Source organism: Carcharhinus amblyrhynchos, chromosome 7 (genome assembly GCF_965287045.1).
Source record: "Carcharhinus amblyrhynchos chromosome 7, sCarAmb.v2.hapA, whole genome shotgun sequence".
Lineage (NCBI taxonomy): Eukaryota > Metazoa > Chordata > Chondrichthyes > Carcharhiniformes > Carcharhinidae > Carcharhinus > Carcharhinus amblyrhynchos.
Window position 1 is genome coordinate 22,051,424 of NC_137330.1, and position 22,076 is coordinate 22,073,499.

General features: G+C 43.5%; 1 protein-coding gene across 3 annotated transcripts in view; it reads left to right on the forward strand.

The window, feature by feature from the left end:
• Positions 1-22,076, forward strand: part of elovl5 (ELOVL fatty acid elongase 5) — a 101,686-nt gene that overhangs the window by 38,386 nt on the left and 41,224 nt on the right. For 2 of the 3 annotated variants that reach the window (XM_080192027.1, XM_080192026.1), the window contains exon 2: positions 11,457-11,531. In XM_080192027.1, coding sequence (XP_080048153.1) covers positions 11,474-11,531 — 58 coding nt within the window. In that variant the 5' untranslated portion in view covers positions 11,457-11,473. Of the gene's footprint in view, positions 1-1,508; positions 1,590-11,456; positions 11,532-22,076 lie in introns of those variants that run through there. The other variant, XM_080192028.1, reaches the window with a different exon arrangement.

Here is a 22,076-nt window from a genome sequence, read left to right on the forward strand (position 1 = left end):
TTTATTGTGTGGTATTCCTAAAATGACGGAGCGGGGGAGGAAGAACCTGGAGAGGTCCCTGAAGATCCATAGACTGCCTACCTCGAATTATTGTGGGACTAGATTGTCATATCTGTTACGGTGCAGAGCATGTCCAAGAAGTGGTGCTTATTGAGCCATTTTGCCGTAGATAGTTAGTGACCATCCACCGGCCATGACTTGAGAGCAACCCATCTCCTGCTGGGTTTTTGTGTGCTTGCTAATGATGGAGTCAAGGTTCAGACGGCAGGTACACTCTTCTCTCCTCTGGTTGACGTATACGTAGAGCAACAACAATAATTTTACTTTCAGGTGATTAAACCAGATAATTGCATCCAGAGTCAAAGCACCATAGAATGGTTGCAGCCCAGACAGTTCAGCCCATTGTGTCCCTTCTGGTTTTTTCAAGAACAGCTCAGCTAGTCCTACTCTGCTGCCTTTTCGCCATCATCCTCTTGCCAGTTTAGGTCTCTGTTACTCTGTAAAGAATTGTACAGATTGTTTGAGATGTAACTTCGTCATGGGAAACAAAAGTCTGAGCAGCAACTATTACCTTGTAATATGGAGCCGGCTAAACCTGGAAACAGTTCTCCTGCATAGTCTTCTATCTCTTCATAAGACTAGTTTTGTGAGTAATCGGTCGAATTGGAATCATAGAATCCCATACAGCGGAGAATTTGGCCCATCTAGCCTGCACCGACCACAATCCCACCCAGGCCCTATCCCTTAACCCCAAGTATTTATCCTGCTAGGCCCCCTGACATTAAGGGGCAATTTAGTATGGCAGTCAACCTAACCTGCACATCTTTGGAGTGTGGGAGGAAACCAGACACCTGGAGAAAACCCACACAGACACAGGGAGAACATGCAAACTCCACGCAGACGGTGACCCGAGGCCCGAATTGAACCTGGGTCCCTGGTGCTGTGTGATGGCAGTGCTAACAACTGTACCACCATGCTATCCCGGTTAGTTTGAGAAAATTAGCCTGCTGTTGAGGTTAAGGGAATAGCTTCATTTTCACTCTCATATGTTTCCATTTCAGAAACATATTGGCTAAATTTCAGGTTAACAATATTCTATGTATGTAAGTATTCAGTTAACTGACTCTTGTTATCTCCTATGGTAGTGACCTCAGCTAATGTGAAACAGCTGACACAAGCATGCATGTGTGTGTCTATATATATAAGGTCATAAGGTCTTTTATAGCTTGACCCATTTAGTACAGCATCAGAGAATTGATAGTGTTGTTTTTGGTTCACTTGGTCCATTTTTTGAAATTGGACACCTTCTTCCTCATATCTTTCCAAATAAGGCAGCTTGTGGAGGTTGTGTTGATCTCCCATGTGACTTTCTCCCACGCCTGTTGGACTTTCTTTCTCTCTGTGCAGTGGCGGATCGCCTCTCCTCTCTGGGGAGGGCATTTCTCCATTTTCTCATGCAGTTCATAATAAGCTGAAGGACCTCGACAGGCAAACACACACTTTCAGTGCTCCAGATGGCACGCTCGGCAGCTGGACTGATGCACGGGGCTTTATTTCTACTCTTGCGTGTTAATTAAAGGACTCAACAGGTGATTTCAACACTAGAACTGCAGATTTTTTTTTCTAATTAGTTGCTTAGCGACGCATTACTTGTAAACACACCCACGCCGCAAGAAAATGTGCCCTCTTGTTGAAGGCCCTAAAACCATATTTAAACCCTTTCTTTGTTCTGTCAATGACTAATTACATCACCCTGACCTTAACTGATATCGGACTTCGCTTTTTCTTATTCTGCATCCTTATTGAATGTCCCAACACATTCATTGTTGTCTTGCTTTATTCTGTTGACTTAATCTTGTCTCAGGTGGTTTGACTGTTTTAATCTTGTATTTAAATTTGTTATTGTCGGAACATTGCCTTCCAGTCTTATGATTATTTTGACTTTTGCTGAGATTTTTCTCGTGCTCCTTGTAGCTATTGTGCCTTACATAGCTATTGCTATGTAAGGCACAATTCCAAAAGCATTTTTTTAACATACCAATTTATAAATGAGATGGAAAAACACATGACCATCTCTAACCCAAAGGATCATAGAGCTGTGAAATAAATTGCCTGGGAAATGTCTTAGTGTAGATAGCATATAAAATGATTCAAACCACTTGTGTAGAACTTTGTTTAAATTGCATTCATTGAGTATAGTCCTGACCTCCATGTCATGTAAAGGACATCAAGACACTGGAGAAGGTACAGAATAAGGATTTGTAAGGATAGTATCAGAATTGTAAGACCTATCAAGACAAGCTGGGGCTCTTACCTCTAGAGAAAAGAAAGGTGAGAGTGGTGACCTATTACATAAGAACATAAGAAATAGGAGCAGGAGTAGGCCATCTAGCCCTTCGAGCCTGCCCCGCCATTCAATAAGATCATGGCTGATCTGAAGTGGATCAGTTCCACTTTCCCACTTTCTCCCCATAAGCCTTAATTCCCTGTCTATCAGAAACCTATCTACCCGTGACTTAAATATATTTAGCGAGGTAGCCTCCACCACTTCAATGGGCAGAGAATTCCAGAGATTCACCACCCTTTGAGTGAAAAAGTTCCTCCTCAACTCTGATCTAAACTGCCCCCCCCTTTATCTTGAGGCTGTGCCCTCTAGTCCTGCTGTCCTTTCTGAGCGGGAAGAATCTGTCTACCTCCACCCTATCCATCCCCTTCATTATCTTATACGTCTCTATAAGATCCCCCCTCATCCTTCTAAACTTCAACGAGTACAGACCCAGTCTATTTAGTCTGTCTTTAAAATTACGGGGGGTTTATAGTGTATATGTACAGAAAATGTTTCCAAGCTATATTGTTCATAAATCTGAGATAGGGCTGGATTTTATATACTGAGGTAGGTAGCTTGAGACTGGAAATTTCTCAACTTGCCGGACCCACCTCGGTGAAAAGTGCCTCAAATCATGAGACTCTTGTTTTGAAGGGGAATGCTGTGGGAAGCCGGGATCTTGAAAGCAGATGCTAGGAGGACAGAGAGATGGCCAAATGCTCAGGCAGGCTGGTTGGAAGGCTCACCTCAGTTCCCTAGCAAGTGGTCCCAGTTATGGGGTATAATATCTTAGGTATCGTAGTCCTCAGCACTCACACACACCCCTTCATACCCTCTATGCGTACTCATACCCACAAACTCTGTCACTCCCTTCCCTCTCCCCCAGGCCAATGCCAACTCATCCAGTATCCACAATGTGGGGACCTAAGGAGCCATATGGTGACGAAAAGAATGAACTACTAAAATTCTAATGCAGCTCTCACTATACAGGCTTAAAGTGAAGGAACCTCGCAATCATGAAAACATCAAAGCTTTTAAATCTCAAGTGTTTACTCTTGTAAATATAAGCAAACTCCTGTTCATACCCCTAAACCTTCAATAGCCTCTTTAAGCTGTCAATCAAATGTGAACTCAGACCTTTTTTTAGCTAATTATTTAGTAATTAAGTTATAGGGAATATCAGTTTATTTTGGGTGATGATACACTAGAGAACACGGTAGTCCCACCCTTGTATCGCTCAGCTCATAAGGTTGAAGCCATTCCCTAGAGTAGATTGAGCACATAGAACAGGAACTTGGTTTGGTTCCCACATACTCCATCTGTGAGTTCAGAATCATATTAGGAACATACCATTCATTCAGTGTCATATGTTCCCCTCACCATTGGAGCTCAGAGGTTGAATGGAATACAAATGTAGGTGAAAAGACCACATTTCCCTGTTGGTGCCCCAGCTACTACTGAAAGAGTTTTTATTTACCTGTAAAATATATAATCAGTAGCAATAATCAGTATTTATAATCCCAGTTGAGATTTTGAAAGGGGAGCTGCAAATGAATAAAAGCAAAACACTGCGGATGCTGGAAATCTGAAATAAAAACAGCATCTGTGGAGTGCGAAAGAGAGTTAATATTTCGTGCACAGTATGACTTTTCTTTAGGAATGAAGAAAGGGAGAATGCGATGGATTTTATGCTGTTATAAAAGGGGAGAGGGTCAGTAAAACAAAAGTGAAGGTCAGAGATAGGTTAGAGGTCGGGGCAATTAAATGAGAAAGGGGGGATTTTCCCCATTCCGTCTGCTACAGGAATCGTAGCGTGTAAGGGGCGGACCATGCAAAGGTCCATTGACCTTGGGTGAGATTTTCCGGTTATAGGGCAAGCACGGCTGGAAAACCCTGCCCAAAGAATGTGGTAATGGCAGGAGTAAAGGAACAAAGCATTGTTCCAGAGTAGGTATTAATGTCAGAATCAAAGCCCAGTGCTATCTGAAAGCAAAACATGAGAACAAGATAAAAATCTGGCACTAGGGGGAAAATTAAAATGCAGGACATAGTTCATGGTCTAAGGTTTTTGAACTCAAGAGTCCAGATGGCATAAAGTGCTCATTTGGAAGATGAGGTGCTGTTCCTCAAGCTTGTGTTGGGCTTCACTGGAACATTGCAGCAGGCTGAAGACAGAAACGTGAGCCAGAGCAAGGTGGCGAATTGAAATGGCAAGCTAACAGAAGGTCAGAGTCATGCTTGGGGATGGAATTGAGGTGTTCCACAAAGCAGCCACGTTTGGTCTTCCCAACATAGAGCAGACCACATTGTGAATCAGCGAATACAATAGACCAAGTTGAAAGAAAAAATTTGCTGCATCATACAATCCCTACAGTGCAGAAGGAGGCCACCTGGCCCATCGAGCTTGCACCAACCACAATCCCACCCAGCCCCTATCCCTGTAACCCCATGCATTCACTCTGCCAATCCCCTTGACACTAAGAGTCAATCGAACTAACCTGCACATCTTTGGACTGTGAAAGGAAACCAGAGCACCCGGAGGAAACCCATGCAGACACGGGGAGAACTTGAAAAGCACAAAGCAACCCGAGGCCAGAATTGAACCCAGGTCCCTGACGCTGTGAGGCAGCAGTGCTAACCACCCTGGAAAAAATGTTTGGGGTCTTGGACAGTGAGGAGGGAGGAGGTAAAAGGGGACAGGCGTTACTGCTTACAGTTGTAACCTACAGTTGTACCTGCAGTTGTAAGCTAGTTGGAAGAGAGTCCATTTCCCCAGGTGTGGACACCGAAAGGAAGGGTTATGTTTGTAAAGGAAGTGATCTGAGAAGGCCTTATCTGTGATTGAAATGCGTCTGTAACATGGTGTTCTATCATTTGGCAGATTGCAGCATTTCATTGTTTGGATACTAAGCAAGAAATACTTGGAAATCAACGAACAAAAGGCTTTTTTAGTCATAAGTGTTCATTTGATTGATCAAACAATCAATAAATACAGAGGTACTGGATAAAAAGGATCAAAAATGATAATCCTCAGATTGATTTCCTTTCCTGCATATTCTTTCTGATTTATTCCTTCATTTGGAAAGTGTGATGTGGAGATTGGCTGCAAATGGATCATAGAAACCCTACAGTGGAGAGGGAGGCCATTCGGCCCACTGAGCCTGCACCGACAACAGTTCCACCCAGACCCTCCCCCTATAACCCCGCCCCCCGAGAGCAGAGCACATTGTGAATCAGCAAATACAATAGACAAAGTTGAAAGAAAAACATTGCTGCATCATAGAACCCCTACAGTGCAGAAGGAGGCCACCTAGCCCATCGAGCTTGCACCAACCACAGTCCCACCCAGGCCCTATCCCCGTAACCCCATGCATTCACTCTGTCAATCCCCTTGACACTAAGGGTCAGACAAACTAACCTGCACATCTTTGGACTGTGAAAGGAAACCAGAGCACCCGGAGGAAACCCATGCAGATGTGGGGAGAACGTGAAAAACACACAGTCACCCGAGGCCAGAATTTAACCTATTAGCCCCCCCGACATGAAGGGTCAATTTAGTGTGACCAATCAAACCAACCCGCACGTCTTTGGACTGTGTGGGGGAACCGGAACACCCGGAGGAAAGCCACGCAGACATGGGGAGAACATGCAAACTCCACACAGACAGTTACCAAATCCAGAATGGAACCAAATCCCTGGCGCTGTGAGACAGCAGTGCTAACCACTGTGCATGTGTGGTGAACAGTGACTGCTGGTGAACAACATTCCTCACTTAGGAAATATAAAGGTTAATTTATAAAACAAAAAGGTTAATGCCAACATCGACACAGTAGACTGTGCAATATTATATGGATTTGCCTTCAGCAGAAATCTCTAGGTTCGTGCGTCTTGTGAATTAAACAGAATCTGAACTGTTGATTTTGTTATTGTTTCACTAGAGTCTGGCAAAGAGTTCATTTCAAATAGTGGGCCTGGGCTGTTCAATATTATCGACTATTGAACAGCAAGGGTTAATCTCTTCCCGAGACAGATTCCCTTGGTTCCGTAATGATCCAACTCAGAACTAAAGGAGTGCGAGCAGCAAGTAGGGACATTGAGTCACAAGTTGATCCTGTGGCTTGAATTCCTTTAACGTCTTGTTGATACCAAGTACTGAGCTGTTTCTACTACAGGACTGCAACCACTGCAGTCAGTTTGATATTCCTTTCCTTTATATCGGAATAGTTTAACAGTGTCCCTGCTATCTGTTGTAACAACAGGAAGGTGCATTATTTCATTCAGTCAGTGGCCCGAACTCTGGCTGTGTGGACCGTCCTTCTGTTATAGAAACCACACAACTTTCTTTCCATTGAAAATAGTGGGTGAAAATTGGACAGTTTGGCTGATTCACTCTGCCAAATTGCCCCAGAAGTTGCAAAGAACTGGCGATTAGCATAAGAAAGCGAAAGGCTAAAGCCCGCCAAATAAAGAACCTTTCTTTCGAATGCTAATATAGTTGTATTTTTCATTTTGATTTGATGTTCCCACATTCACAGTTTTTTTGACATCCGTATGTGATTTGCTTTTCATTTCAGTGGGAGAAAATTACAGTTACAGTTAGGAGGTCTTTTATTCACAAATTATTGTGGTTCTTTCTACTTTTACCATGTGATTCCATTGTGCAAGTAAACAAAGGGCTGGATTTCATGGGGGACCATATTAACAACTTCCTACACCCCCCTCCCCACCAGCACCCCCCCTTATTTTATCTTCGCCGGGGGTGTTAATTGGCTCAGGGTGAGCTCTCTACCTCTGAGATTCAGGTAATAGACACCGTGGAACTACAGCCCCGAACCAAAAGTAGAGGACGTCGCGGAAACCAGACTGAAAGTCATTCCAAGATTTTGGCCGGGTTTGGCTGCCAGACACCAGCGAAAGTGGTGGGGGTGGGGGGTGGGGGCTGCGTTTTGAGGGGCCAGGTAGTGTAGGCTTAAAGGAGAGAAGGGAGTGGGTAGGACCTGCAGAGGGTGCTTCCAAAGGGTAGAGTGGACCCTCAAGGTTGGTCTACCCTCCCACCGGACATCAAACCACACGGTAAATCCTGCCAGGCTACACAGCTGACATGGTACTCCCACTGCCACAGTTAAAATGGCAGAAGAAGTGGAATGAGGCCCAGAGTGGTTATTGATTAGCTACTCAAGAGCCTCAATAGGCCCAAATAGGCTCAATAGGCTATCTGATCCCTTTCTTGCCTTATTAAATGGGAGACAGATCAGGGGCAGGTGGGGAAGTCACAAGCTATGAAATCCAATCCCATATCTTTACGAGTGAGTATTCTGTGATTAAATACCAGGAACCCTTGACTTAGACGGTAAAGGCTGTTCTGATTGGTTTGTAAACATGTCTGACAGGCAGTATGTTAACCATCTTGGAGATTTAAAAAATGGATTTTGGTGCACTTATTCATTAGTCATTGAAAGGGTGCAATGGTTAGTAATTGTGGTAATCAAATACTGTGGTCTAGAGCTTTGCCTGTGTATTGGGTGCGCACTGTCAGGAGAATCTCTAGCTCCGTGAATCCGATTTCTAACCAATGTCGGATCTTAGGTTGAGGAGTTCTCTTGAAGTTGGGAAAAGTGATCCCAGAGTGAGTGTGGAGGACACAGAGTGTGGAGGCAGAGTGAGTGGAAGGCCTTCCTCAATGCATCAACACTTTGCTGAAGTTCAATAATAAAAAAAGAAAAGCATAAAACAGCCCTCACATCTCACACCCACTGACAAATTCACATCCATGCCAGCCTATTCCTTCTGCCCATTCCCATCATCCTGCCTACCCTCCATGTCAACCTATGCCCCTCTTCCCCCTCCCCCCATGGTCCTTTATAACCCCATGCCAACTTATACTCCATCCATCTTTTCATAACCCTAAGCTAACTCAGTGCCAGCCCAGGTCAACCCCATCCCTACCCTTTTGCCCTTACCCCTACCTTGTCAACTCCACCAGAATCCACCATAGACAGACCTCAGGACGCATACTGAGATTAAATAAAATGAAATGCCAAATGCCCATTGGACGCTTTAATTTAAAACAAACACTAATTCATTAAACCTATTCATTACTTTACATTCCTTCAGCTACATTATCACTTAAAACAACAAAAGAATCATTCAATTGCATAATCCCTTACAAAAACAATCGGAGTTCCACTTCAAAGAGCCCATAACCACTTGGAGATGTCAATCAAACTATGAAATGGCAGGCACCACCAATAGTGTGTTGTGAAATCACTCACGCCCCACCAATCATGTAATGGAAGCCCTCAGACTTATGTTTAAAGACAGAGAGAAATAGCAAGAAATCATTTTTAATACTCCAGTTTTTTTTTCAAAAAGTTAAGTAACTTTGCAGCTTGATAGCTCCCTTTGACAGTTCATCTTGACACTTTTGCCAGCTCCAATAAGGTTCACAGTTCCAATGAGGTCACACTTTTTACACACATTCATGCCTACTCCTGAAAATCCAAAACAATGCCTGTCCTCCCGCAATGAGCACCTGTCCTTTCCTAAAAGTGGTCCTGGGACTGTATTCACATGGGTACTCTAGCTATCCACACACTCACAAAGTTCAGACATGCTCCTACCAGATTTAATCTGTGCACATTGGGTTTCAGTGACCTCTTACACCAAGACCCAAGATCTAATCAGCTGCTGATTTCTATGGGCAGCTTCCTCCATGAAGTGCGCATGCGCAAATTAAGTTGTTTTTCTTGACACCCTAGCTATGACTGTAACACTATATTCTGCACCCTGTCCTTTCCTTCTCCCTTATGTACTCTATATTATATTATTAAACGGGATGCTTTGTCTGTACAGCGCACAAGAAAAACACCTTTCACCGTATACCAATACATGTGACAACAATAAATCAATCAAATCAAATCCTGTCCTAAGCTTATTGGAAAAATGGTTGGTGCTATGTTTAGGGGCAGGACTTCCAGATTCTGAACTTTACCACCACTTTCATCATGTTAGAGAGTTTCTCTGTTGTGGCGAAAATCCAGGTCTGGATCTCAAAGACGTTTCAGCAACAGCTGACTGATGCCATTGTGCCGTTGCACAGATGATAAGGCCATGTTTGCAATAAAAAGGGTACATCTATGATAGAGCAGGCCCTGGTTCCCCACACAGTGCCCAGAAAGCAAAACTTGCAGATCACTGATCAGTAACATGATACCTTCCAACCGTTAATTTTGATGAAAAATCATACGTTGAGTAACCACAAGTTCCTGGGTGCACTCCCTCAAAGAGCTGCTCCCTATTGGATGCACTGGATAATGGCGTCATCCCTAAATTGGATAGTCTCCAAAAAACATGAGTGTGGGTCATAATGTTCGATTGTCCAGCACCCGTTCAACATTGTCCAGTCAACACACCAACTTGGTACTGCCGTTAGTGAATAATTTTAATTATTGCTGTGTGTAGTCAGTGCTAATTGTGTTGTTCGTTGGCTGCACGCATCCACAGGGGGTTGAGATCCATGGCCTGCTAGTGCCGCTTAAAACTTGGTACTGATCTGTACTTCTGAAAGGGGAGGAGCATCATCGTGAATTTGACCTAGGAATCAGTGAGGATTGGCATAGCAGGGGAGGTAATGGGCTCCAAGGTTTTCAGTTCCTCTGGATGTCTTGGTGATGAAGAGAAGACGATATGTCTTGAATGTGCAGGTGACCAAAGACAGTGGGAGCAGATAGCGGAGTGGTGGTGGGGAGGAGGGGGGGGGGGGGGGGGGGAGGCCTCACACGTAAGTCTCAGAGCCCCCACAAACTCAGTCATCTGTTCAACCATGAAAGCTGCATCAACCAAACGTTTTGCACGGCTTTCACTAACACAGCTGTCTTCCTCCTGCAGAACAGGGTGGCAAACAACTGGATTCAGCTAATTAGAAACATCCCTGCCTGTACTAACTCCCACATGGAGGAGACGGTGCTGGCTGACGTTGGGGCAGTCACTGCTGAGGCCGTGGTCAGGAAGAAGGCTGAAAGCATCAAAGATGACTGTAACGTCATAACTTAATCCTCCTTCTCACATTCCTCACCCCCGTCATTGCGTAGCCCCTACTCATTTACAAGCTGCAGCTGCAGTTTTATGCTAGTTGGCATAGGCGTGTTCCCAGGTTTGCCAAAGAAAAATTTTGAAGGGAGGCAGTGTCTATGGATTTGGAATTTCAGTTGTGATCAGCCAATTTGTAAGTTTGGTGACGTTGATTGAACAATTGGCTGGAGAATCAGTAGCCGCTTATACCAGAGGGAAATGGAAAATGCTAGTGTTAGAAAGACCAACATCAAGCTCACCATTTGAGTGTAAATTTAACCCATCTTGAGAAATCTAACCTGCTCTCTTCATGCTTAGGGAGAGACAATAGCCATGTATCACTGCATAACAAATCACATAATTGTGTCTGGAGTTAGCAAAGACCTTCTGCAATGCAATGAGAGAGTAGCACTGGGTCTTCACTGCATCAGAACTGTTGCCAGGATTTCCTGTTGGGCAGAGGTGGGCAGCTGCAAGTGGCTGCCTTCACACAGCCTGGTGCGATGAATGGAGGAGCTGCTGGGATTCTGTCCACCTGCTGAATTCTCATTTGTGAATTGTACATTGGTTAAGTTTAACTATAGGCAGATGAAGGGCATTAATTGGGATTTCACTTGAGCGCATATACAGAGGTACTCACTGAAACCGCATTTGTTTGAGGTTGGAGTTACGTGCTTGTTATAAATAGATATAAGGCTGAGTAAAGATTGGCTCCAGTATCATCCTTCACCAACTAGCTTTCTGGCTTAGAACATCATCAGTCTCACCTTCAGTGAACAAACAAGTGTGAAGCAGCTGCCTTGGGCATGAGTGGGTCCTCACTGTGTTCCAGTCTACATAAAACTGAAAAGCTGGAAATGCTCAGGAGGTCTGGCAGCATCTATGGAAAGAGTTAATGTTTCAGGTTGTGACTTTTCATCATGAATATAATTTCTTGCAACTTGCATGTGCTGGGTATGGTGTAGAAAATGAGGGATTATATTGATAGTGCTGATAGTCATTGACATATCACCAAATTGTAATTTGTTGCATTCTACTTAACTATATTTCTTTTGTTTAGTACCATAGATTTTAAAAATGGAAGCTGTGGACCAGACGCTAAATTACTATTTTGTTTCATGGTTCGGACCAAGAGGTAAGCAGGCATTTTGATAAGCTGCATATATTCAGTATTTTGTCATGTAAGCATTTCAGCAGGAGTATGATGAATATTTTACCGTACACTACAAGATGTAAAACATCATTGTGTGAGCATTAATCCAGCTGGTGGCACATTTGGTGACAGTAATGTGCATCTTATTATGAGTACAGTCATTTTAATGGGTCCAGACATTTAACTGTACTAAATTTGTAACTCATAATTAGCAAACAGTAGCTAAGAAGAACTATGCTGGGCATACTAATCAGCACGATCCTAGGATATTTTAAATAAGGCCAGAAATTCCAGGCGCATTTTCTTTTTAAAACGGATAACATTTCTATATTGTAATTCACCAATTTATCTAAAATGTTTTTGCACATGCTTCTTGTTTGCAGATAACAGTGTTAGTTGTCCATGGAATTTTGGGCAGCATTGTCAATGAAGGTGACCTCTCATTAACCCCAGAATGAAGTGGCTTACAATCCATAGTGACAGTGGACAATGTTATGCCTTTTACCTCAGGGTGACCTGCAGATAGTTTTATGGTCACCTGAATGACAAACCATGAGGATGCAGCGCAGGGTTAGGGAGAGGAGATGGTGGCAGAGTGGTAAAGTCTGGACTAGTAATCCAGAGATCCATATTGTACATTATCTACTAGTTGATATAATTGCTGATGTATACGACTAAATACTCCTCTTGGGAATTATGAGATTGTGACAAGAGTAACTAATGGGGTGGCACCATTGGGTTCTTGTGCACTTGCTTTCTATATGAGGAATGTCTCGAGGAGAAACTCCAGTGGAGCTTCTTGACAATAAACTGCCATCTCCTTCTCTAGCACTATAGCATCGTGAGACAAGGAAATAGTTTTGCTTACCTTGGGTGCATGCAGAAAGTTACTACCATGACATGTTAAGCCAGTTCTGAATATTAAGCAAGACTGTGCTGTGTTTATGTATAAAACAAAAATGATTTTGGAATAAGGACACGTGCTTAATGAGGCAGGATCATCTAGACTTGAAATGTTGGCTCTATTCTCTCCCCACAGATGCTGTCACAGTTGCTGAGATTGTTCTGCTTTTGCTTGATGAGGCAAATGTGTGATATTTTACTGCCCTATGTATTGAATAATGACAGCTAAGACTGTAATGGAAAAAACTGATAGAATATTTTTTGATAAATGATGGTAAACGATGTCACCAACATCAGTAGAGATATTGGGCGGAATTTTCCCATCTTGCCCGCCGTGGGAATCATGGGAAAGAAAATTTGGCGGATCATGCAAAGGTCATTGACCTTGGGTGAGAATTTCTGGTCTTGGAGTGAGACAGCTGAAAAATCTTGCCCACTGGGGCTCAGTTCCACAAGGTTGATTATAAAAGCCACTGTTTCCTCAGCTCATATTACTTTTCTTTTTTGGCATCTCATGTCTTCCAGTTGGTTTTGCTGTTACATGCACCCTTTTTTCCCTGTGCCTGATTGTTCAGTAAGAAGTCCCACAACACCAGGTTAAGGTTCAATAGGTAGCACAGCTTTCGGAGTGTCACTCCTTCTTCAGGTGAGTCACCTGAAGAAGTGGTGACACTCTGAAAGTTTGTGCTGCCAAATAAACTTGTTGGACTTTAACCTGGCGTTGTGAGACTTCTTACTGTGTTTACCCCAGTCCATCGCCAAGATCTCCATTGTTCAAATAGCTTCAGAAATCCTCAGCTGACCTCTGAAACCACTATTTTATTCTTTGCTTTAGTAATGACTTACTGACCATTAAAATTGCCTCCATGTGGTAGGAATTTCAATTGTGGTGTCTTAAAAATTAATGTTTCAGTTTGAAGATTTGTTCGACAAGAAGTTGTGGAGCTGTTGCAGAGTGTTTACCTCTTAGTCATGTGTTTTGTATTTTATTTTCTGCTGTTTACCACCTTTGTCGAGTGGAAAAAAAACATGTGCACTGATCAGGTGCTGTCTTATGGATCTCTTATTTTCCCACTAACAGAAATAAATTTCCATCAAGAGGATCTTTAGTCTCCTTATTGTGAATAATTCAGTGAAGAATGCTCTTTAAAGCCTAAGTTGTCTAAACTCTGCCAAAATTGCCCTTTTGTCTGTCCGGATTAAATTTTCCAACTTCTCATCAAAGTCTTGTCTGCGGCTTGGCTTTTATTAATTTTGTAGGCTTTCTGTGTATATGTGCAAATCCACCAAGAGAATTAAAAGAACCGTTGAACTTTTAACATTCAGGGGTTTGCAAATTACAGGATTGTTAGAGCACAGAGGGAGGCCATTTGGCCCATCTTGTGTGCACTGGTTCCCCAAATTAACTCACTCTGTGCCATTCCCCTGCCACCTCCCTGCAACCCTGCACGTTCTTCCTTTTCATTTAACATTCTAATGTTCTTTTGCATGCTTCGATTGGACCTGCCTCTACTGCACTCACAGGCAGTGAATCCAGACCCTAATCAATTGTTATGTGAAAAAGTTTTTCTTCATGTTGCTTTTGCTTCTTTTGAATATTATTTTAAATCTGTCCCCTCTTATTCTCGTTCCTTTCATGAGAGGCAACAGTTTCTCCCTGTCCAATCTGTGCAGACCACTAAATGCTGATAAATCACAGCGAGAGTTTCCAGGATTTTTTATTTCATTCATATTTGGCATGACACCATATTTTTGTCCGTTTTGGTTTTTCAGACTCTGCTTTGATTTTTCAAGTTTTCATCTTTTCCGTAATTTTTGGCCCCTCTCCCATTGCCTTTGCCCTGCCCCCATTCTTCTTAACGCCCTAACAGAACAAAGTTACAAGTCGCCTGGTTGTAATGATTAATGCCAGTCCCTCAAGGAAACGTTTGGGGTAAGAGAGCTGGAGCTACATTCAGAGAGTAGAAACCACTTTTAAACGCCAGAATTTTCTGGCCAGTCCACACCAGTGGGACTTTCTGGTCCCATTGGCTGCACGCCACATGCCGTGGGATTCCCAGCTGTGTGAGGTGACTTTAATGGCAATTCCCATAGTGGGAGCAGAGGAACCCACCGCCAGCGAACAGTGCACCACTTCCAGCTGCTGAGAAAAAGTGAGGAGCGGCCAGAGATTCTCGTCCAAAGCCTCAGAAAGCTTTATCTAATTGGATTTAGATTTTCTGAATTCTTGGGAGAGAGTTAAAAGATGATTTCCAATTCAGCGTACATTGGATAAAAATCCATTACTGTACCCAGAGTTGCACTAAATTGGCTGCTGAATTTTGCAAAGTCATAATAACTTGGCCACAAGTGAAGGCCAAGTAATGCACCATGGTAGCTGCAGATGCATTGCATGGATTATGACACCATTGAAGTAGCTAATGCTCTCTTCAAGCATTAAATCCATAAATGACATGGATTGCCAATGTTGTTTTCATATGCCATTGATACTGCTTCCCTAGTTGACATTCCCATCCAGTTACTTATACAGTTTTTTGTTTTATTTATTCCTTCGTGGATTGTGTGCATTGCTGCGAAGACTAGCATTTGTTGCCCATCTGTAATTGCTAATGAACTGAGTGGCCTGCGAGGCCTGTACAGAGGGTGGTTAAGAGTCAGTCATGGTGCTGTGTGGGCCTGGAGTCAAATATGTAGACCAGACAGGATAAGGACCGTAGATTTCCTTTCCCAGAGGACATTAGAAGCAAGTGGGTTTTTAATGACAAGTTTCATAAATATTATTGACAGTTTCACGGCCACCATCACTAAAGCCAACTTTCAGTTCCAGGTTTTATTAATTACTTTAAATTCCACCATTGCCATGGTGGGATTTGAACCCAAGTCCCCTAAACATTAGTCTGAGTTTCTGGATTACTACTCTGGTATCTCCCCAACAAGGTGGTCTGGATAAAAACCAAATAAAGCAATACATTCTGGCCATTCAAGATGAAAGCAGTCAGCTATTCTATTAGCATCTGAAAGGAGAAAAGACAGCTTAGCTTTTCAGCTCTGTAACCAAAATGCTACTTGTCAATCCACAGATATAGTGTATTTGCTGAACTTTCCATTTTTATTTCCTTATGTTATCCAGCCATCATTTTGCTTCAGACTTCCTCCTTGTCTTTAACTTCTTGTTTCTTCCAGCACCATCATCTTACTTAGCTGGTATCTGAGCCCTCTCCATTTCAGATGGATGATCCACTTCACCATTTTACTGGCCAAGCAACAAAGATGAAAATTATCCTCTATATTTCTGACCCCCTGCTCTTACCTTCTCACCTATATTTCTGTCTCTCCCTGGTTCATGAAAAATAACACTTCTAGACTGTCGGTTGGACTGGAATGTCCTATTTTAGAATTTGGCAGTCATAGTCCTCATGTGTATCAGTCTTTCGAGTATCCATTCATTACTCCTATTTGTTGTTTGAGAACCTTAAGGATCTCTGTACATCCTCACATTTTAAGAGATTTACAGCTTTTAGTATTTCTCTTTTTTCAGTTGCCTGTGTTTTATGTCATAGAGAGTTCTTGGTCCAGTCATCCTTGCCAGCAGTGCCTCATTCATTCTGTAAGACATTCACTCACCATTCCAATCCCTGCCCCATTGCCTATTCTTGCAACATTTATTTTGGTGGATATTCTTTGGTTTCGAAGGCACTGCTTATGGAGAATAGTCTACGATCTTCCCCCTGCTCCTCCCCACCCCACCTTCCTGGTTCCCCCAAACCTCCCCTCCCTCAATTAGTCTACCACTGCCTTCCAACCTCCAGAGTCAGGGACTGGACCTTCACCATGTCGCACGTTTCCAATAGCCTGAAGCTGCGGCCTCCTCTGGAGTGCTGCTTGCCTGACTGGAAGACAATTCTAATAGTTGGGCTAATGTCAGAGACATGATCCTCCCTCAAAACAATACTGCTGAAATCTGTGGAGCCAAACCTCCGAACATCTGGGTTCCCCAAAAGAAATTCTGTCCTGCTTACACAGCCTGTCCTGGGTAAGACCTTCATCCTTGTTTTCAATTTTTTTGCCTCCTTGAAAGCCTTGGAGGTCTGCCATTGCACTGTGTTTTCCTGTAATTGCTACCTGTTTGGGCAGTACATTGGTGCATGGGTTTGGCTACCCTTAATGGAACCTTCCAAAAATCAAAGTTGCGAGAACTCGATAACAGAATGATAATCTACTTTGCCATTTTACTGGCCAAGCAGCGAAGATGAAAATTATCCTCCATATCTCTGTCCCCCGCCATCGCCTTAACTCCCTCTGCTATATTTCTGTCTCTCCCTGGATCGTGAAAAATACCACTTCTGGATTTTTTGACTGGATTTGGAGCAATTGGAAAGACTGAATGAAGGCTTGGCACATTGATCACAAGATCTAATGCAATATTGTTACTGCTTTCCTGAAGGCAGGATTCTTTTGAATGGTTGTTTAAGAAATGCACTATATGCTTGGTTTTGCCAACTTGGTACTGAAACATTGGTTTTGAAGCCAGTAGTTCTGCATGGTTTATTTGTTGGAGAGGAACAAGGCTGATTTAACACTTATGGCATTTCCTTGTCCCCTGTGTCAGCACAAAGTCAAAACTGCCTCAGCCTGAACGGCTACACAGATTCCAAGCATGAGCGAGAGGGACTCTCACTCCTCTTTTTATTGCTGTCAGGTTGAGCCTTGACCCATATAACTGAAAAAACAAAAGTTTCCAAATTTTCCAATTGCTCCATTCATAGCTTGCTCTGTTTGATGAACTATAATACAGAAGAAACGTCACAAGGCGCTTCAGTTAAATGAATGGCAAGTCAAACAAGGAAGCATTAGGATGAGTGGCCCAAAGCTTGATCAAAATGAGGATTCGTAAAAAGCTCCTGAAGGGTTCAAGAGGGTATGTAGAAATGGAGGGGATTAGGGAGGGAATTGTGGAGTCAGATTCAGACATGGCTTTCAAAAGGGAATTCTTTAGATGATCACTTGAAGGGAAAACATTTGCAGGGGAAATAGTGAGAGGGCAGGGGAGAAGGGTTGGCTAAATTGGTCTTGCAGAGAGTCAGCATAGGCTTGATGGTCTGAATGGCCTTCTAGTCTTCTGTAACTTTTCTATGATTCAGGAGCATTAGGCCTAGGCCTCCAAAAGTAGGGCCACCAATCGGGGTGGAATGGATAGAGGATGGTAAGTGAATCAGGAGTTTGAAAGGGGAGGTGTTGGGCTAGAGCATGTTACAGGGATAAGAGGAGGAGAGGCCATGACGGAATCATAGAATTTAAACACACTAATGGGAATTTTAAAGTTGGAGTGGGCACTAATATAAGTCAATGAACAAATGAAAAGGACTTCCCACAGGAGACGGTAAGGGCAGCGGAATTTTGAATGAGATGATTTTTACAGTATGGATGCCACCAATGAGACATTGGGATAGTTGAGTCTGTGGATGATAACTTCAGTAGCAGATGGGCCAAGGTAGAGGCTGCAAACAGGTGATGTTGTGAAGATGAAAGTAGGCAGGCGTTCTTTGTGATGACAAAGAGCAGAACTTTTTGGTCTGGCATGGTGGCACAATGGTTAGCACTGCTGCTTCACAGCGCCAGGAAGCTAGGTTCAATTCTGGCCTTGGGTCACTGTCTGGTTGGAGTTTGCACATTCTCCCCGTGTCTGCGTGGGTTTCCTCCAGGTGCTCCGGTTTCCTCCCAGAGTCCAAAGACATGCGGGTTATATCGATTGGCCGTGCTAAATTGACCCTAGTGTCAGGGGGATTAGCAGGGTAAATGTGTGGAGATATGGGAGTAGGGATTGGGTGGGATTGTGGTCGACCAAATGGCCTGCCATTGTACTGTAGGGATTCTGTTCTATAAAACAAAAAACAGAAGGTGCTGGAAACATTTTGCACATCAGATAGCATCTGTGGAGCGAGAAAGAGATCAAAAGTTTCAGGTTGACGATCTTTTGTCAGAACTTATTAACTAATTTAATTTTAACATTCAATATAACCCATGATTTCAGATCTTTTATTTTCACATTCTGAATTCTTGGCTTATCCAGATGTCGGGACTCACTTCATTGTAATCACAATACCCTCAGATAAACAAATAACGAATGGTGCCGGTAAATTAGAAAGAAAAACAATGGAAGTTTGTCTGGCCATACTGAGGGGAATTAACAGCACCCAGAAATGCTGAAAACCAAATCGTTTTTACTGGAAAGCGTTATAAACTTCCAGAAAGTGGATGGATTGAATCTGTCATCAAAGAAGAAATAGCGAGGCACCTTGAGAAAAATTGTTTGATAGAGCAAGCGCAGCACGGATTCGTTAAGGGGAAGTCGTGTCTGACGAATTTATTGGAGTTCTATGAGGATGTGTCTAGTGCGGTGGATGGAGGGGAACCGGTGGATGTGGTGTTTCTCGATTTTCAGAAGGCGTTTGATAAGGTGCCGCACAAAAGGTTGTTACATAAGGTTAGGGGGCATGGAGTTGGGGTGTTAGTGTGGATAGAGGATTGGCTGTCAAATAGGAGGCAGAGAGTAGGTGTCAATGGGTGCTATTCGGATTGGCAGTTGGTGACTAGTGGAGTGCCGCAGGGATCGGTTCTGGGGCCTCAGCTATTTACCATTTATATAGATGATCTGGAGGAGGGAGCTGAGTGTAGGGTGTCGAAATTTGCTGATGACACACAGATAACTGGAAAAGCAAATTGTGCAGAGGGTGTAGAAAGTCTGCAGAGGGATCTAGATAGGCTAAGCGAGTGGTCGAGGACCTGGCAGATGGAATACAATGTTGGCAAGTGTGAGGTTATCCACTTTGGCAGGAATAATAGTAGGAGGGACTACTATTTAAAGGGCGAAAAGCTGCAGCATGCTACGGTGCAGAGGGATCTGGGGGTCCTTGTGCATGAGTCGCAAAAACCCAGCCTACAGATGCAGCAGATGATCAGGAAGGCAAATGGGATGCTGGCCTTCATAGCGAGGGGGATTGAATATAAAAGCAGGGGGGTCTTGCTGCAACTGTACAGGGCACTGGTGAGGCCGCAGCTGGAGTACTGTGTGCAGTTTTGGTCGCCGCACTTGCGCAAGGATATTTTGGCCTTGGAGGGAGTGCAGAGGAGGTTCACTAGGCTGATACCGGAATTCAGGGGGTTGAGCTATGAAGAGAGGCTGAATAGACTGGGCTTGTACTCGTTGGAGTTTAGAAGGATGAAGGGGGGATCTTATTGAGACGTATAAGATGATGAAGGGGATGGATAGGGTAGAGGTGGAGAGGTTCTTCCCGCTCAGAAAGGACAGTAGGACTAGAGGGCATAGCCTCAAGATAAGGGGGGGGGGCAGTTTAGAACGGAGTTGAGGAGGAACTTCTTCACTCAAAGGGTGGTGAGTCTCTGGAATTCTCTGCCAGTTGAAGTGGTGGAGGCTACCTCGCTAAATATATTTAAGACGCGGGTAGATAGGTTTTTGGTAGGCAAGGGAATTAAGGGTTATGGGGAGAAAGCGGGAAAGTGGAACTGATCCACTTCGGATCAGCCATGATCTTATTGAATGGCGGGGCAGGCTCGAGGGGCTAGTCCTGCTCCTATTTCTTATGTTCTTATGATTTCCTCATGACACACAGACCCCTTTATCTGTAGCGTAAAGGCTGGGCAACTGGTTGTCTCCAATAAAATGACAATTTTATTTTGATTCAGTATAACAAATCAGCAGCAGTGAACCTGGTTTAAGTGTCCCCCTTACTCCAACCTGACCCTGAGCCTGGTTCTCCCGCACACAACCCAGCGTGGCAGAGGTTTAAAAAGCAAACAGAGTCATTCAGCAATTCCTTGGTTAAAAAATTTCCTCTATGACTCCTCCTGGGCAATAAAGCAAATATTAGAAAATTGCAGACTCATTGGCTGTGGTTTGGAATCATTTATCCTCCATATGCTACATTCACCCATATTCCCAGAACTTCACTGAGGATCTTCTTGACGGAGTGGAGGGAATCAGTTTCCCCTATCTCTTTCGGAAACCTGTTCCACAATTCACAAACCCTTCCTCAGTTTGAATTTGCACCCCTTCGTTATTCCTGACCTCATTGCCTCATGTCTCTTTCCTTTTTGCATGATATCCATTCCCTTGATAGTTTTTAAATAGCTCGATAATATTCTCTCAAAGTCTTTATTCAGCAGACAAGCATTCTGAGAATTTCAAGGTTTCTCTTCATAGTTTTGACCATCCATCATCCTTGTTTCCCTTCTCCATTCCTTCTTCATTATCACAAAGTTCAGTTCTAAATATAACAGTCCAGATGCAGCTGTATAGGGCATTGGTGAGGCCGCAGCTGGAGTACTGTGTGCAGTTTTGGGCGCCGCACCTGCGCAAGGATATTTTAGCCCTGGAGGGAGTGCAGAGGAGGTTTACTAGGCTGATACCGGAGTTGAGGGGATTGAGCTATGAGGAGAGGCTGAATAAACTGGGCTTGTACTCATTAGAGTTTAGAAGAATGAGGGGAGATCTCATTGAGACGTATAAGATGATGAATGGGATGGATAGGATAGAGGTGGAGAGACTCTTCCCGCTCAAAAAAGACAGTAGGACTAGGGGGCACAGCCTCAAGATAAAGGGGAGGCGGTTTAGAACGGAGTTGAGGAGGAACTTCTTCACTCAAAGGGTGGTGAATCTCTGGAATTCTCTGCCCGTTGAAGTGGTGGAGGCTGCCTCGCTAAATATTTTTAAGAAGCGGGTTGATGGGTTCTTGATGAGAGAGGGGATTAAGGGTTATGGGGAGAGGGCGGGAAAGTGGAACTGAGCCACGACAGATCAGCCATGATCTTATTGAATGGCGGGGCAGGCTCGAAGGGCTGGATGGCCTACTCCTGCTCTTATTTCTTATGTTCTTATGAGGCTGTGTTCTGAATCCTTACGTCAGCCTTAGATTTTGGTGTCAGTTTTCAATTATTTGGGTGGTGTAGATCAGGGCCCTCTCTTCCTTTTGGCTGCAGCTCTTCCACATTGGGCAGAGTTTTACAGCCTCCCGCTAGTGAATTTATAGGCACTAGGATGAGAGGGCGGTCCATTAAAATTCCCCAAGTGGTCTTCCCGTTGTCCAGTTTCACTTGAGCTTTGGGGATGCTTCTAGAAGCAATGAGACAAAATTAATAACCCCTTGAGTAAGTATAGATTAATTAAGTAAAACCAGCATGGATTTGTTAAGGGCAAATCATGTTCAAACAATTTGCTGGAATTTTTTGAAGAGGTAACAGAGAAGGTTGATGAGGCTAATGCTGTTGTTGTGATGTACATGGACTTCCAAAAGATATTTGATACAGTGCCAAAGAGACTTGAGAAAAGTTTTAACTCATTGCATAAAATAGACAGTAGCAACGTAGATACAAAATTAGCTCAGTGACAGTAGTGGTTAATGGATGTGTTTTGGACTGAAGGAAGGTTTGTAGTGGAGATCTCCAAGAGTCATTATTGAGAACCTTGCTCTTACTGATATGAATGACCTAGGCCATCATGTACATGCAAAATTTCAAACTTTGCAGATGAAACGAAACTCAGGAGCACTGAACTGTGAGGATGATAATGTAAAACTTCAAATAGATATAGATTGGTGGAATGGGTAG